Below are 12,546 nucleotides of genomic sequence, written 5' to 3'. Positions count from 1 at the left end.
TAAAGTGTGATGCACGCTGCTGCGACTGGCGCTTCGCGGGGGTCGGGGACTGGGGAAGCTGGAATTGCCGGCCCGCACGACCCTCACCAAGCCGGGCCACAGCGAACAGCGGGGTAAGGCGCGCGCCCCGCCGCCTCCACACCGACCCCGGGAGCCGCCGGAAAGAGGCTGCGCTGGGCGGCAGGGGCGGGGCCTCGGGGGGCCGCGGGCGGGGCGGGGCCTGGTGGCTGCGCCGCGCCGAGCTGGTGTCCGACCCCGCTGCTCCTCCGCGCGTGGCCCCGCACCTGCTGCCTTTGCCGGACCCGGAGCTCCGCGGCTATGCGGCTGGCGCTGCTCTGGGCCCTGGGACTCCTGGGTGCGGGCAGCCCTCGGCCCTCCCCGCCGCTCCCAAATATAGGTGAGTTCCCAGGCGGGAGTGGGTCGAGGAGGTGACTGGGAAGAGGTACAAGGGAACCCGGAGGCACTGGGGTGCTGCGGTCAGCCCGAGCTTAACTAGGGTGCAGCCTGTCTGGTTTGCTGACCAAGGCCTAGGGCTGGTGATTCGGCGAGGGAATGGTGAAGGGAGGAGGATGCTGGCGTCCCTTATCCAGAAGTCCTGCGTGATCCCGGCAGACACTTTCAGGTTCCGCTTTGAGTTGAGGGGCCTGCCCAGCGCCCCTCAGAATCCTGGAAAGTGTCACTTCTCGGGACTGACGTCTTCGCCTCTCTAGGGCCTAGCTGACAGTTCCACTCTGTGCAGTGCCCGGAACAGGCATGGCTGGTGGGCTTTTGGTGAAAAGGATTATTTCCAGCCGTTCATTCCACATCTGGGCGGCCAACATCGCTCACCCTGGTGCGGTGGCCACCAGGAGCCTGGAGGAGCGGGAGGGGCCCTCGGAGGAGCACAGGGAGGGAACACTAGCCAGGAAAGAGGCTGGGACACCAACTCCTCCTTGGAACTTTCACTTCCCGCTGCTGTCTTGGGCTGGGGGCCGAGAGGGTAGGCGGGGGGGGGGGTGGAGTGTCCGGAGGGGAGAGGGCCATTGTTGGGGGTGCTGGCGGAGGAAGCGGAGGCTGTTGGGAACGGGTGCGCCTGACTGGGCATCAAGGCTGTTTAGGGAGGTCGGAGTGTTTGCACTGCTCACCCAGAGATGGGCGTTCCCAGCATCTCGTCTGTGAGGGAAAGGAAGGGCAAGTGGGCACCAGGCCACAAGGCTTCTCCCAGTCCTAAAAAAGCGCATTCCTGATTGGGTGGAGGGTGTGATTGAGAAGGGATGGGAACAGGGAGGGTCCGTGCGAGAACCTGGGATTGGCCAGAGAGACTGGATAAGCTGAACTTTCTTTAGGGACTTGGGGATGAAATCGGCCAGTTGGGATTTCCAGGATCCTTCCTTAAGTGCCAGCATGCAGTGCAGGAGCCCTAAAGTCACTGTTAGGCCTTGCTGTGTGAGAGTTGATAGGTCTGGGGACACCAGGCACCCCAGCCTCGCTGAGAATTCCCTCAGCAATCTTCTTGGCCCCCGCAGGAGACACTGAGGAGCAGCAAGCCAAACCAGAGAGGGCCCTGAGTGGATCCTTGGAGAGACAGGTCGGTCAGGACAGCCGCCCAGTTAGCCTAACAGAAATGCTTCAGGTGAGTCCTACCCTGCTAATACGTTCTCACACTTCACATCATTATTAGTTATTATCTTGAGGCCGAAAGTTTGGCTAAACAGCCAGTGAACAGACCTTGTAGCAGGTCGAGCCGGGTCCAGTGGCTTTTCCTCAGCCCCTGGTTCGACTTACTTGGCCCCTTTCCCCTTTCATCTGTCTGCCTCAGCCCTGTCAGCCCACCCATGTACGTGGGACAGTGACACTGAACCTCCTTTCATCACACGCTGCTTGTTTGCTCAGGGAGAGGTTCAGAAAGGGATAGACAGACAGACAGACACACATTCTGCAGCTGAGTCAGAGGAAGGGCTGGGGCCTGTGCCGGGTCCTTCATGATGCTTCCTCTCTGGGCAGGAAGCCGAGAAGGGGTGGCCCAGATGCCTTCCTTGACCTCCCCACACTAGCCCCTAGAACAATGCCCCAGTCCAGGCAGGGCTTCCTGGTCCCTCCCTTGGGATCCCCAACTAGTGACCTAATCATTGGTACTCTCCTGAGATCATGAGGTTGTCAGGTTATAAAGGGTAGGAGTTGTGGGCAGGACTAGGGAGGTGACATGCCTCTGGTGTCCACAGACTGGTCTGCCTGAGGCCCTGAGGGTCACAGTGGAGCTGGACGGTGAGACTCATGTCCTGGAGCTTCTACAGAATAGGTAAGATGGCAGACATAAATAATCACAGGGAAAGAGTTTGCATGCATTTATCTGCACCAAGTACGAAGTACCTACCCTCCAGGACTCCTTCCCAACAGTCCCACAGGGTAGATAACTCTTATGGGGTGATCCTTATTTAACACAGGAAGGAGTTAAAGCCCAGAGAAATTAAATGAACTGACTGAGTTCATACAGACATATATCTCAAAAAACAATGGAACACAGAAAGGCTGGAGGAGACAGCAGCCTAACCTTTAAAGTCTGTGGCCTCCAAGGAACTGAGGACTTTGTTGGCATAGCCTTGCCCGCCTCACTAGCCTGTTACAGCGACACTATGAAGTGACTTCACAGGTCCTGCCTTCCTTTTGTCACAGAGATCTAGTCCCTGGCCGCCCCACTCTGGTGTGGTACCTGCCTGATGGCACTCGGGTGGTCACTGAGGGGCACAATCTGGTGAGTCAGGCCCTCTCATGCTGTTTCTGGCCTTGGCAAAGGAGGGAAGGATGACGGGAGGGTGGGAGCCTTGGAGGAAGTGGGAGGACTCCAGGGTTCTCTGGTCTTCCCTGTGAGCTGGTGCTACTAGTGTGGCTTCCCTATTGTAGGCGAACTGCTGCTACCGAGGAGGCGTGCAGGGCCGTCCCAGCTCATGGGTCTCCCTCTGCAGCTGCTCCGGGATCAGGTACCAAGGATGGTTCGCTACCAGGGAAGAGGACACATGGGCAGGGACCCAAAATGCCCTCTGACTCCCTGTCTTTTTCTTTAGGGGGTTGGTGGTCCTGTCCCCAGAGAGAAGCTATACACTGGAGCTGGGACCTGGAGACCTTCAGGGTCCTCTCATTGTTTCTCGGATCCAAGACCTCCTCCTTCCAGCCCACACCTGTGCCCCAAGTTGGCATGCGCTTCTGCCCACTCAGGCTGGACAGCGCCGCATTCATAGGGTGAGAGGCATGGAAGCAGCACAGGCTGGCTCAGCTAGCACAGTGACAGCCAGCGCAGTGATAGCCAGCTCAGTGACAGCCAGTGCAGTGACAGCCAGCTCAGTGACAGTGCAGTGACAGCCAGTGCAGTAACAACAGCCAGCACAGTGACAGCCAGCGTACTGACAGCTAGCACAGTGACAGCCAGTGCAGTGACAGCCAGCACAGTGGCAGCCAGGGCAGTGATGACAGCCAGTACAGTGACGACAGCCATTACAGTGACCGCCAGTGCAGTGAAGACAGCCAGTACAGTTACAGCCAGTGCAGTGACAGCCAACACAGTGATAGCCAGTGCAGTGAAGACAGCCAGTACAGTTACAGCCAGTGCAGTGACAGCCAACACAGTGATAGCCAGTGCAGTGACGACCGCCAGTGCAGTGACGACCGCCAGTGCAGTGACAGCCAGCACAGTGGCAGCTAGCGCAGTGACAGGCAGGGCAGTGACAGCCAGTGCAGTGACAGCCAGTGCAGTGACAGCCAGTGCAGTGACAGCCAGTGCAGTGACAGCCAGTGCAGTGACAGCCAGTGCAGTGACAGGGCTCCTTCCTCATCGGCTCTTCATGGCAGCCTGAAAAGGCAGATGCTGACAAGAACTCTGTTTTCAAATGAAGAAACAGTGTTAGATAACTCGCCTGAGGCCATACACTAGTAAACAGTATATGGAGGATTCAGAAGCAGGGTTCACCTCAAATACCTCCCCTATCTCTAGGCCCATGGCAGAGAGCATTCGCTTGAGTAGAAACTTCCAGCTAGAAAGCAATACAAAGACAACTTCCTAATTTACAAAGGTGGAGATTACACTACAGTGTGAAAATTAAGGTCAGTTGTGATATATGTCCAGTGCTTAGGACTGTGCCTGAAGAGCAGGTTTGACTGTGACAAGGTCCCACTGTGTAGCCCTGGCTGATTGGGAACTCACTTTATAGACCAGGCTGGCTTTGAACTCACAGCGATCCACCTGCCTCTGCCTCCCAAGTGCTGGGATTAAAGGTGTGCGCCATTACACCTGGCTTTAGTTGTTATTTTCAAACATTGATAGAAGCTAGGTTTGGTGGTACACAACTATCCAGCAGGTGTTTGGGAAGTGGAGGCAGGAGGACAGTGAGTTCACTGCCAGCCTGGGCTATAAAAGACACTGATGCAAAAAAACAAAAGCTCGGTTTTTGTTTAGAAGCAGTGGGTTGGAATGGGAAAAGTGGAGCCCTGTTGCCAGCTCCGTCTATTTCTGGCCCCCATGGGCAGGTCTCTGACCTCTCACACTTCCCATGAGGTCTTCCTCTGACTACTCGGAGTGGGCATGGACAGAGCTTGCCCAGCCTGAGCCCTGGCTCTGAGGGGGGTTTGCCTGACATGCCCCACTTCTTATCCACAGCTTAAGCGGGATGTTGTAACAGAGACCAAAATTGTTGAGCTGGTGATTGTAGCTGATAATTCAGAGGTGAGTGTCCTGACACCATAGTCCTCTCCTGCTCACCCTGTCCCCACTTGCCCACCACATTTCAAGGTGACCCCTGTTGACCCTAGGTCAGAAGGTACCCTGACTTCCACCAGCTGCTGAACCGAACGCTAGAAGTGGCCCTGCTGTTAGACACAGTGAGTGTGGGCTGGGAGGAGCCTCAGCTCCCTTACTGCTGTTAGACACAGTGAGTGCGGGCTGCGGAGGAGCCTTAGCTCCCTTGCTGCAGGCCCGGCCTCCTCCTGAGCCTCGGCTATTTCAGTTCTTCCAGTCCTTGAATGTCCGGGTAGCACTTGTGGGCCTGGAGGCCTGGACCCAGCGGGACTTGATAGAGATGAGCTCCAACCCGGCTGTCCTGCTAGACAACTTCCTCCACTGGCGCCGGACAGACCTGCTGCCCCGACTGCCCCATGACAGTGCCCAGCTGGTGACGTAAGGACCCCAAGTTCAGCTGCTGGGACCTGGTGCTATCCAGATTGCTTCGACTCCTCCGGCACTCTGACAACGGCTTTAGACTCTGACCTTTCACCTCTGTCCACAGTGGTACTTCCTTCTCTGGGCCCATGGTGGGCATGGCCATTCAGAACTCCATCTGTTCCCCTGATTTCTCAGGCGGTGTCAATATGGTAAGCTAACCATTACAGGTACCCTCATCTCCAGTCCCAAAACTGTGCAGAAAAAGGACAGAGCCCACCATGTGGCCTTTGTCAGGGAACACAGAGTTGTCATTTATGACACCTTTGCATTTCTAGGGGGAACCTGAGGCCTAAAGGCAGAGGCGATAACCAGGGGCTATTCAGTGGGGGAGGGGACATAGAACAGAGTTGAACTAGCACTTAAGAGTTCTGTCACCCAGGCCTGTGATCGCCTACTTTAGAAGCAATTAAGGAGGAAGACAGTGTACAGGAGAGCGGCGAGGAGGGAATGGGGGTCAGAGTCGGCTGTCCGTTGTGTTAAGTCCAGGCTGGGGTTAGACCTGGGGCTATCTCCGTCCCCAATGATAGGATCACTCCACAAGCATCTTAGGAGTCGCCTCCTCGATTGCCCATGAGTTGGGCCACAGCCTGGGTCTAGACCATGATTCACCTGGGAGCAGTTGTCCCTGTCCAGGTCCAGCCCCAGCCAAGAGCTGCATCATGGAGGCCTCCACAGAGTGAGTAGCTGGGGGTGGGTGGGTTGGGACGCGTGAGGGTGAGGCGAGCGAGAAGAGCTTCCAGCCTCACCCCCCTTGCCACTCTCCCCAGTTTCCTACCAGGTTTAAGCTTCAGCAACTGCAGCCGACAGGCCCTGGACAAAGCCCTCCTCGATGGGACGGGCAGCTGCCTCTTTGAACGGTTGCCTAACCTGGCCCCTATGTCCCCTTTGTGTGGAAATATGTTTGTGGATCCTGGCGAGCAGTGTGACTGTGGCTTCCCAGATGTGAGCCCCTGACCCCAAAGCATTGCCCACTCCCATCTGTGCCCTCATCCTGATTGCCCAGCCCTTTCTAAGTCTCCTGAGTGGCTTTCCTGTCTTCTCTGGTCCTCATTTACTGGGGGCTTTGACACCTGGGTTTGCTCTCTGGGAGGCTAGGAGGTCTTGAGCACTGCTGCTGCTCCGTGCCTCAGCTCTCTCTGTCCCCTTGCCTGCAGGAGTGCACTGACCCTTGCTGTGACCACTTCACTTGCCAGCTGAGGCCAGGAGCACAGTGTGCGTCTGATGGACCCTGTTGTCAAGACTGCAAGGTGCGAACAGGCCCGAGACTAGCTGCCCCACCACCCCCCTGCCAGGTGAGCTCCTGACTGAATTCGCCCAGCACCTACTTTGTTTACCACCCTCCACAGCTGCAGCCAGCTGACCGGCAGTGCCGCCCTCGCAGAGACGACTGTGATTTGCCCGAGTTCTGCCCAGGAGATAGTTCCCAGTGCCCCCCTGACCTCAGACTGGGGGACGGTGAGCCTTGTGCTAGTGGAGAGGCTGTGTGTGTGCACGGGCGCTGTGCCTCCTATCCCCAGCAGTGCCGGTCGCTCTGGGGACCTGGGGCCCAGCCTGCCACGCCACTCTGCCTCCAAGCAGCCAATACCCGGGGCGATGCCTTTGGGAGCTGTGGGCGCAGCCCCAACGGCAGCTACGTGCCCTGCACGCCTAGGTAAGTGGGGAAAACAGGCTCCTGAGTTTGTGGGAACCTTGGTGCTGCTTCTACGCACCCTGCTTGCCTTTCCCCCTGCCCTAGGGATGCCATCTGTGGACAGCTACAGTGCCAGTGGGGCGGAAGCCAGCCTCTGCTGGGCTCAGTCCAAGATCTGCTCTCGGAGGTCCTGGAAGCCAACGGGGTGCAGCTGAACTGCAGCTGGGCGCACCTGGACCTGGGCAATGACGTGGCTCAGCCCCTCCTGGCTCTGCCTGGCACTGCCTGTGGCCCTGGCCTGGTGAGTGGTCTGGGTGGTTGAGACCAGGTGGGAAGAGACATCTGAAATAGAGCGAGCTGTGCCCAGGCTTTGCCCTACCAGCTGGGACGGACAGGCACAGGTTTCACAGGAGCTGGCGGTCTTGTTTCCCATCCGGCTTCCGTCTCACATCTGGAATAGCCTCACAGCCTTGCAGGCCCAGCAGAGCCTGCAGCCCTTGCAGAGCCATCTCTGCTCTTCTCTCTGTGGAGCAGGTGTGCATCGACCATCGGTGCCAGTCCGTGGATCTCCTGGGAGCACAGGAATGTCGAAGCAAATGCCATGGCCATGGGGTGAGCTGGTGTGGAGGAGACAGAAGGGGGAAGGGAGCCTGCTGAGGGAAAAGGGCTATGGAAGCAGGCATCCTCAGTCTGCCACTTCCTGGGGGCATGCCGTTAACCTTCCTGGAGTGTTTCCTCATTGCAGTGGACGTAACAATGGCGCCCATAGCCTGGAGGGCATGAAATGGGTAGGAAAGCTGCTAACTAGTGAACATCATATTAAAGGTCATTTCCCCTGGCAGGCAAAGACTTCCTCCCTCCAGGACTGTCTGTCTACTCACTAGCCACAGCATTCCTGTCAGTTTGAGAAGCCTGAGCTCTTGTGAAGCTAGATAAAGGCTGCTGGGGCTGGCGAATGCCTTTAGTCCCAGCTCTTGGGAGGCAGGGGCAGGTGGAGCTCTAAATTTGACGCTAATCTGGTCTACAGAGAGAGTTCTAGGACAGCCAGGAATACATAGAGAAATCCTGTCTTAAAAAAACAAAACAAGGGCTGGAGAGATAGCTCAGTGGTTAAGAGCATCGCCTGCTCTTCCAAAGGTCCTGAGTTCAATTCCCAGCAACCACATGGTGGCTCACAACCATCTGTAATGAGGTCTGGTGCCCTCTTCTGGCCTGCAGACATACACACAGACAGAATATTGTATACATAATAAATAAATATTAAAAAAAAAAAATTAAAAAAAAAAACAAAACAAAAAGATGGAAAGTCAGAAATAGGGCAATGGTCCCATCTTCCAGATGCCTTCATTGCTTGCGTTGAACCTCTAGGTCTGTGACAGCCGCAGGAACTGCCACTGTGAGGAAGGCTGGGCACCTCCTGACTGCATGGCTCCGCTCAAAGGTAGCTAGAAGACGGGCCCAAGGCGGGGAGGGCGAGACGGCTCCACCAGTACCTTTCTCCTTAGTCCTCTTCCTGACCCCCTCACTTCCAGCTCCTTGGCTCTTGGCCCCTGGAAGCCGCCTTTGTCTCTGAGCACTTCATCTACTGCCCGTCCCTGCTCCTCTCTAGTAGGGAACTCTTAGCCATTCTCAGCTTGTGTCAACCTCTTTCCACAGCCACCAGCTCCCTGACCACGGGCCTGCTCCTCAGCCTCCTGTTGTTGTTGGTCCTGGTCCTCCTTGGTGCCAGCTACTGGCACCGTGCCCGCCTGCATCAGCGACTCTGCCAGCTCAAGGGATCCGGCTGCCAATATAGGTATGAACATCCTTTTCCTGCTCTTACTTCCTTTGGTTAAGGACAGTTCTGAAGCCCCTGCTTCTAAGGGCCCAAGCCATGCATCCTTATCCCTACTTCCAAATCCCAAGCTCCCGGCCCCTGGATTTCCTGGCCACTGTTCCTGTACATGTACCTACCATCTCCACATGTATTCTTTAGCCTCTCTCATAGGTCATAGGTAGACCTCCAGGTACTGGGGCCACCTCATTCCGGACCCCGAAGTAGGGGAAAGGTGGCCTTCTTTCAGGCTGTTTAACCACTGCCCTGGCCTAAACCACACAAAGCTGCCCTCCAAGGGCTAAAGGGTTAACTTCTCCCTGATCAGCAGGTGGGAAGCCAGTCCCATTCTCTCTTTGGTTTTCTTTATACATAGGGCAGCCCAGCCAAATCCTCCTGAAAGGCCAGGACCTCCACAGAGGGCACAACAGATGCCAGGCACTAAGGTAAGCCCTGGATGGCAGAGCCAAGAGTCCACATTACTTGGTACCTACTTTGGGCCTAGAGGTGGCACTAAAGGTTCAAGACTCAAAAAAGCTTCGGAGTGCTCAGTCAGTCCAAGGAGCAGGCAGAGAAGCAGCAAGAACAGCCAGGCCAGTCCCCCCAGGAGGCTCTGCTCAGCTCTTCCAGCTGGTCAGATTGGTACTTTGAGAGATGGTTCTGCCCACACCCATTGGCGGCCAGTGCCATGGGATAATGGGGTGGTGTGCAAGAGGACCTTCAGTGTGCTGAGATCTGACAAGGCCCAGACATCATGTGTAAAGGGTGCCGAGTGCCCAGGGCGAGAGCCTGAGCCCTCTCATGGCAGGAGGGTGTGCATGAAGTCAGTGCATGTCACCCCTGCATGTAGCTGAGTAACGTCCCACTGCCTCTGGGCTCTGCTGCCCTCGTCTCGACACTAACCCCTTTCTGCTCACATCTGTCTGTCTCCTCCTGCCCACTCTGCCTGTCTACTCCTCTCGTCATCTCAGCAAGCTACTGCAATCATCTTTCCAGTGCCCCCCTCCAGGCCGCTGCCACCTAACCCTGTGCCCAAGAAACTCCAGGTAAATCTGAGCTGGACCTTGCCCTGGCTCGGGACATATGGGAAGCGAGGTGCCCAATCCCAGTTCTCATCCCTGCTTCCCCCCAGTGGTGTTCTTCATTAGGAGACCAGGGTGCCCCCTCAGCCTTCAAAGTCCCAGAAGCAGCCAAGGGTGAGCCTCCTGACATGGTCTCTGCTACCACCTGGTGGTCAATAATGGGACTACAGCCATCCAGGGACTATGATTGATCCACACCTTCCTTCCCCGAGGCTCCTGTCTATTGGCAAGCACCCAAGGCCCCCTGCGCATGCTCCCATGTTCCATTGAGCCCCTGGCTGACTTTGCATGTTGACCCTGGGGAGTCTCTGCATGCTCACCCCCTCGGACTGTGCTTTCAAAGCCACCACTCCTCTCTTTGTTCAGGCTGAGCTGGCTGACCGACCCAATCCCCCCACTCGCCCTCTGCCCGCCGACCCTGTGGTGAGGCACCCAAAGGTAACAGTGAGTGGAGAGCAGAAAGCATTGCCTCTCCTGCCTAGAGCCGTGGTGGCAATGGCAAGATGGTTTCCTCTGTGTCTGAGGGCATGTACCCCAATAGCACCTTTGGTAGTGACAGGTTTGTTTGGAGACTAAGGTGCCCATTAGCACTGCTCCTAGAACCCTCCACGGAGGGTGGAAATCATGACAAACTGGTCTTCTCTCTCAGTCTCAGGGGCCCACTAAACCCCCACCCCCAAGAAAGCCACTGCCCGCCAACCCGCAGGGCCGGCACCCATCAGGTGACCCGCCGGGCCCAGGGGACGGAAGCATGAAGTTGGTGGTGCCCTCCAGGTAGGTGAGGAGCATGCTGCGGGAGACCCGTGTCTTACTGCCAGTGAGGCATCTGAGAAGGAGTTCTGACTTTTACAAATGTTTTCCTTGGCTTTCTAAACTCCAGGCCAGCTCCACCACCCCCGACCCTACCCTCACTCTACCTCTGACCTCTCTTGAGGTTTGGCTGCCTCCCACCCAGATTTAAGACTTAAAGTGGAATCTCTGTCGGACCGTCCCCCTCCAAATGCCTAAGAGGGGCAGGAGCCGAGAGGACGCAGCGTCCAGCCCTAAGGAACCACCCACCATCCGGTGCTGTTAACCTTGGGACCCACCAAAATAGCTGCACCTGGCTGTTGGGGAGGGGCCGTGGCTGGAAAAGGCGACGGAGGGACGCGCACACATCTGTCTCTGCTCCTTTGTAATAAATGTGAGATCTTGGAATGTGGCTCCTGGAAGCTGGGTAGTGGCTGCTGTGTTTCCTCCAGGTCTGACCACTAGGAGATGCCGCTGGGTCAGACCAGGGCCTGTTGGGGAGGATGACATCCCAGAAAGGGTCAACCAGAATTGTCACTGGGGATTCCTGTAGCTTGTTTCTGCCCAGCCTGGGGTGGATGGCCTCTAGTTCCCAAGTTCTTCCTGCTGGTGCTGCTCAGCCCCCACCACAGCTATAGACAAATGACCTAAGTCGTCAGACCTGCATCCCCACCCTCCGACCAGGGCTGGGAAAATGAATCTAACTGGTGTTCTCAGAGCCCTGAGCCTGGGCGGAGCAGGGCAGCAGCTGCTTGAATTCCAAGGCTTCACACCTGCCTCCTCCACCTCCCTACCCCCACCCGAAGGTTCTAGAACAAAGGTACTTTGTGTTTTGTACAAATTGCTTCTACCTCATCACTGGGTCCTCAGGTCTGAGGCCTCCTGGAAGAGGGAAGGTGTGTGGGGATAAGAAGCGGGCTCTGCCCCAAAGTGGTCACCCAGTGTGACACCTAAGGCTCTATAGCAGTGGGCATGTCCCCAGAGTATCCTGCCTTCCCCGTGCACCATCCTCTAGATGCACAGTGAAAACAGCAATTCATGGAAGGTACTTCTTCAGTCTCCAAAAGATCTGGGCTTTCAGGTGCTGGCCATCGTGTGCTAGCGGGAGTGCGGGGGGGGGGGGGGGGGGGGGAACGGACGACTATCTTGTGTAGTTGGAGCTGACCGGAATTCTGGATTCTTCGGGAGGACATTCTCCCAGTGCAGAGGCTGTGGGTGTCACTGCATACGCAGTCCAGCTCTGGCCTCCAAGCTTTCTGCCTTGAACTAATACAAACAAAAGAGCTGGACAAAACAAAACCCACCCCTCTTAGGCGGTAGGTGCGTGAGTGCATGGCTGTAATTCCGGCACTGGGGAGGATGGGGCAGGAGAATAGCCAGTTTGAGGCCAGCCCCGGTTACAATATAAGTTAATGGTTAGCCAGGCTTTAGGGTTAAGACCCTGTTTCAAACAAAACAAAGCACAACATGGGACTGGAAAGAGGCCGCAGGCTTGGACAAGTGCTTCCTGAGTTCGGATCCCCAGCCCGCAGGTAAAAGGCCCCAGGTGAAGTGGTTTGCTTCCGTTCCCAACCGCGTGTGGGAGGGGTGGGTGGAGCAAGGAAACAGGAGGATTTCCCCCCGCCCCCCACCCAGCCCCAAGCTTACAGGACTGCAAGCCTAGCCAATCAGTGAGCTCCGGGATTCAGCGAGAGACCCTGTCGCAAAAAATAAGGTGGAGAGGGATAGAAGTGAGACCTCCGCCCCATGACAACTCGTACGAGCACGTACACATACATACAAACCAAACCAAAAACCTCAAAACAAAAACTGCTTAGTGGAATAGGTCCCCTCTGCCACCCTCTCTCAGCGCAGTGAGATACAAAAGCAAGCTTTGGCTAACCTGGAGCGCACGAGAACGCACAAAGGGTTAACACGAGTTGGCACTGGGTGGAGAGGCGGAGACGAGTTTTCATTGGTGGAAAGTTATCCAGGGATGTGGTCTAAGAGTCTCCACACCCCACCTCCTTTCCGTACCCCCCCCCCCCGACTTTTGTACCTAGTC

The 12,546-nt window shown here is 56.5% G+C and overlaps 1 protein-coding gene across 6 annotated transcripts; it reads left to right on the top strand.

Annotated features, from left to right (window-relative positions):
- Positions 1-133: 133 nt before the first annotated feature.
- Positions 134-11,300, top strand: Adam15 (ADAM metallopeptidase domain 15). Of its 6 annotated transcripts, none has more exons than XR_009058558.1 (23): positions 134-397; positions 1,506-1,612; positions 2,202-2,278; positions 2,653-2,731; positions 2,881-2,957; positions 3,042-3,216; positions 4,628-4,693; positions 4,780-4,848; positions 4,974-5,143; positions 5,253-5,337; positions 5,716-5,864; positions 5,956-6,130; positions 6,343-6,435; positions 6,535-6,839; positions 6,924-7,119; positions 7,353-7,430; positions 8,187-8,259; positions 8,475-8,613; positions 9,008-9,077; positions 9,603-9,677; positions 9,764-9,939; positions 10,080-10,151; positions 10,363-10,428. XR_009058558.1 is itself a non-coding variant. In XM_057793174.1 (23 exons), exons 1-23 carry the CDS (start codon positions 319-321, stop codon positions 10,634-10,636), a joined length of 2,577 nt encoding a protein of 858 aa, XP_057649157.1. In that variant the 5' UTR covers positions 135-318; the 3' UTR covers positions 10,637-11,300. The 6 variants fall into 6 exon arrangements, 4 of the variants coding, with proteins under 4 accessions (XP_057649160.1, XP_057649157.1, XP_057649158.1 ...); XR_009058559.1 differs by having other exon boundaries at positions 135-397; positions 9,764-9,827; positions 10,363-10,429; XM_057793174.1 differs by lacking the exon at positions 9,764-9,939 and adding an exon at positions 10,594-11,300 and having other exon boundaries at positions 135-397; positions 10,363-10,487.
- The last annotated feature ends 1,246 nt before the right edge of the window (positions 11,301-12,546 follow it).

Source organism: Chionomys nivalis, chromosome 18 (assembly GCF_950005125.1).
Source record: "Chionomys nivalis chromosome 18, mChiNiv1.1, whole genome shotgun sequence".
NCBI classification, from domain to species: domain Eukaryota; kingdom Metazoa; phylum Chordata; class Mammalia; order Rodentia; family Cricetidae; genus Chionomys; species Chionomys nivalis.
The sequence above is the reverse complement of the archived record's forward strand: the minus strand, read 5'-3'. Positions and strand labels throughout refer to the sequence as shown.

Coding starts and splice junctions, on each gene's coding strand:
- Adam15 (XM_057793174.1), top strand. CDS start 319: ATGCGGCTGGCGCTGCTCTGGGCCCTGGGACTCCTGGGTGCGGGCAGC. Junction 5,144..5,252: donor GACAGTGCCCAGCTGGTGAC/GTAAGGACCCCA, acceptor CTCTGTCCACAG/TGGTACTTCCTTCTCTGGGC. Junction 8,614..9,007: donor GGATCCGGCTGCCAATATAG/GTATGAACATCC, acceptor CTTTATACATAG/GGCAGCCCAGCCAAATCCTC.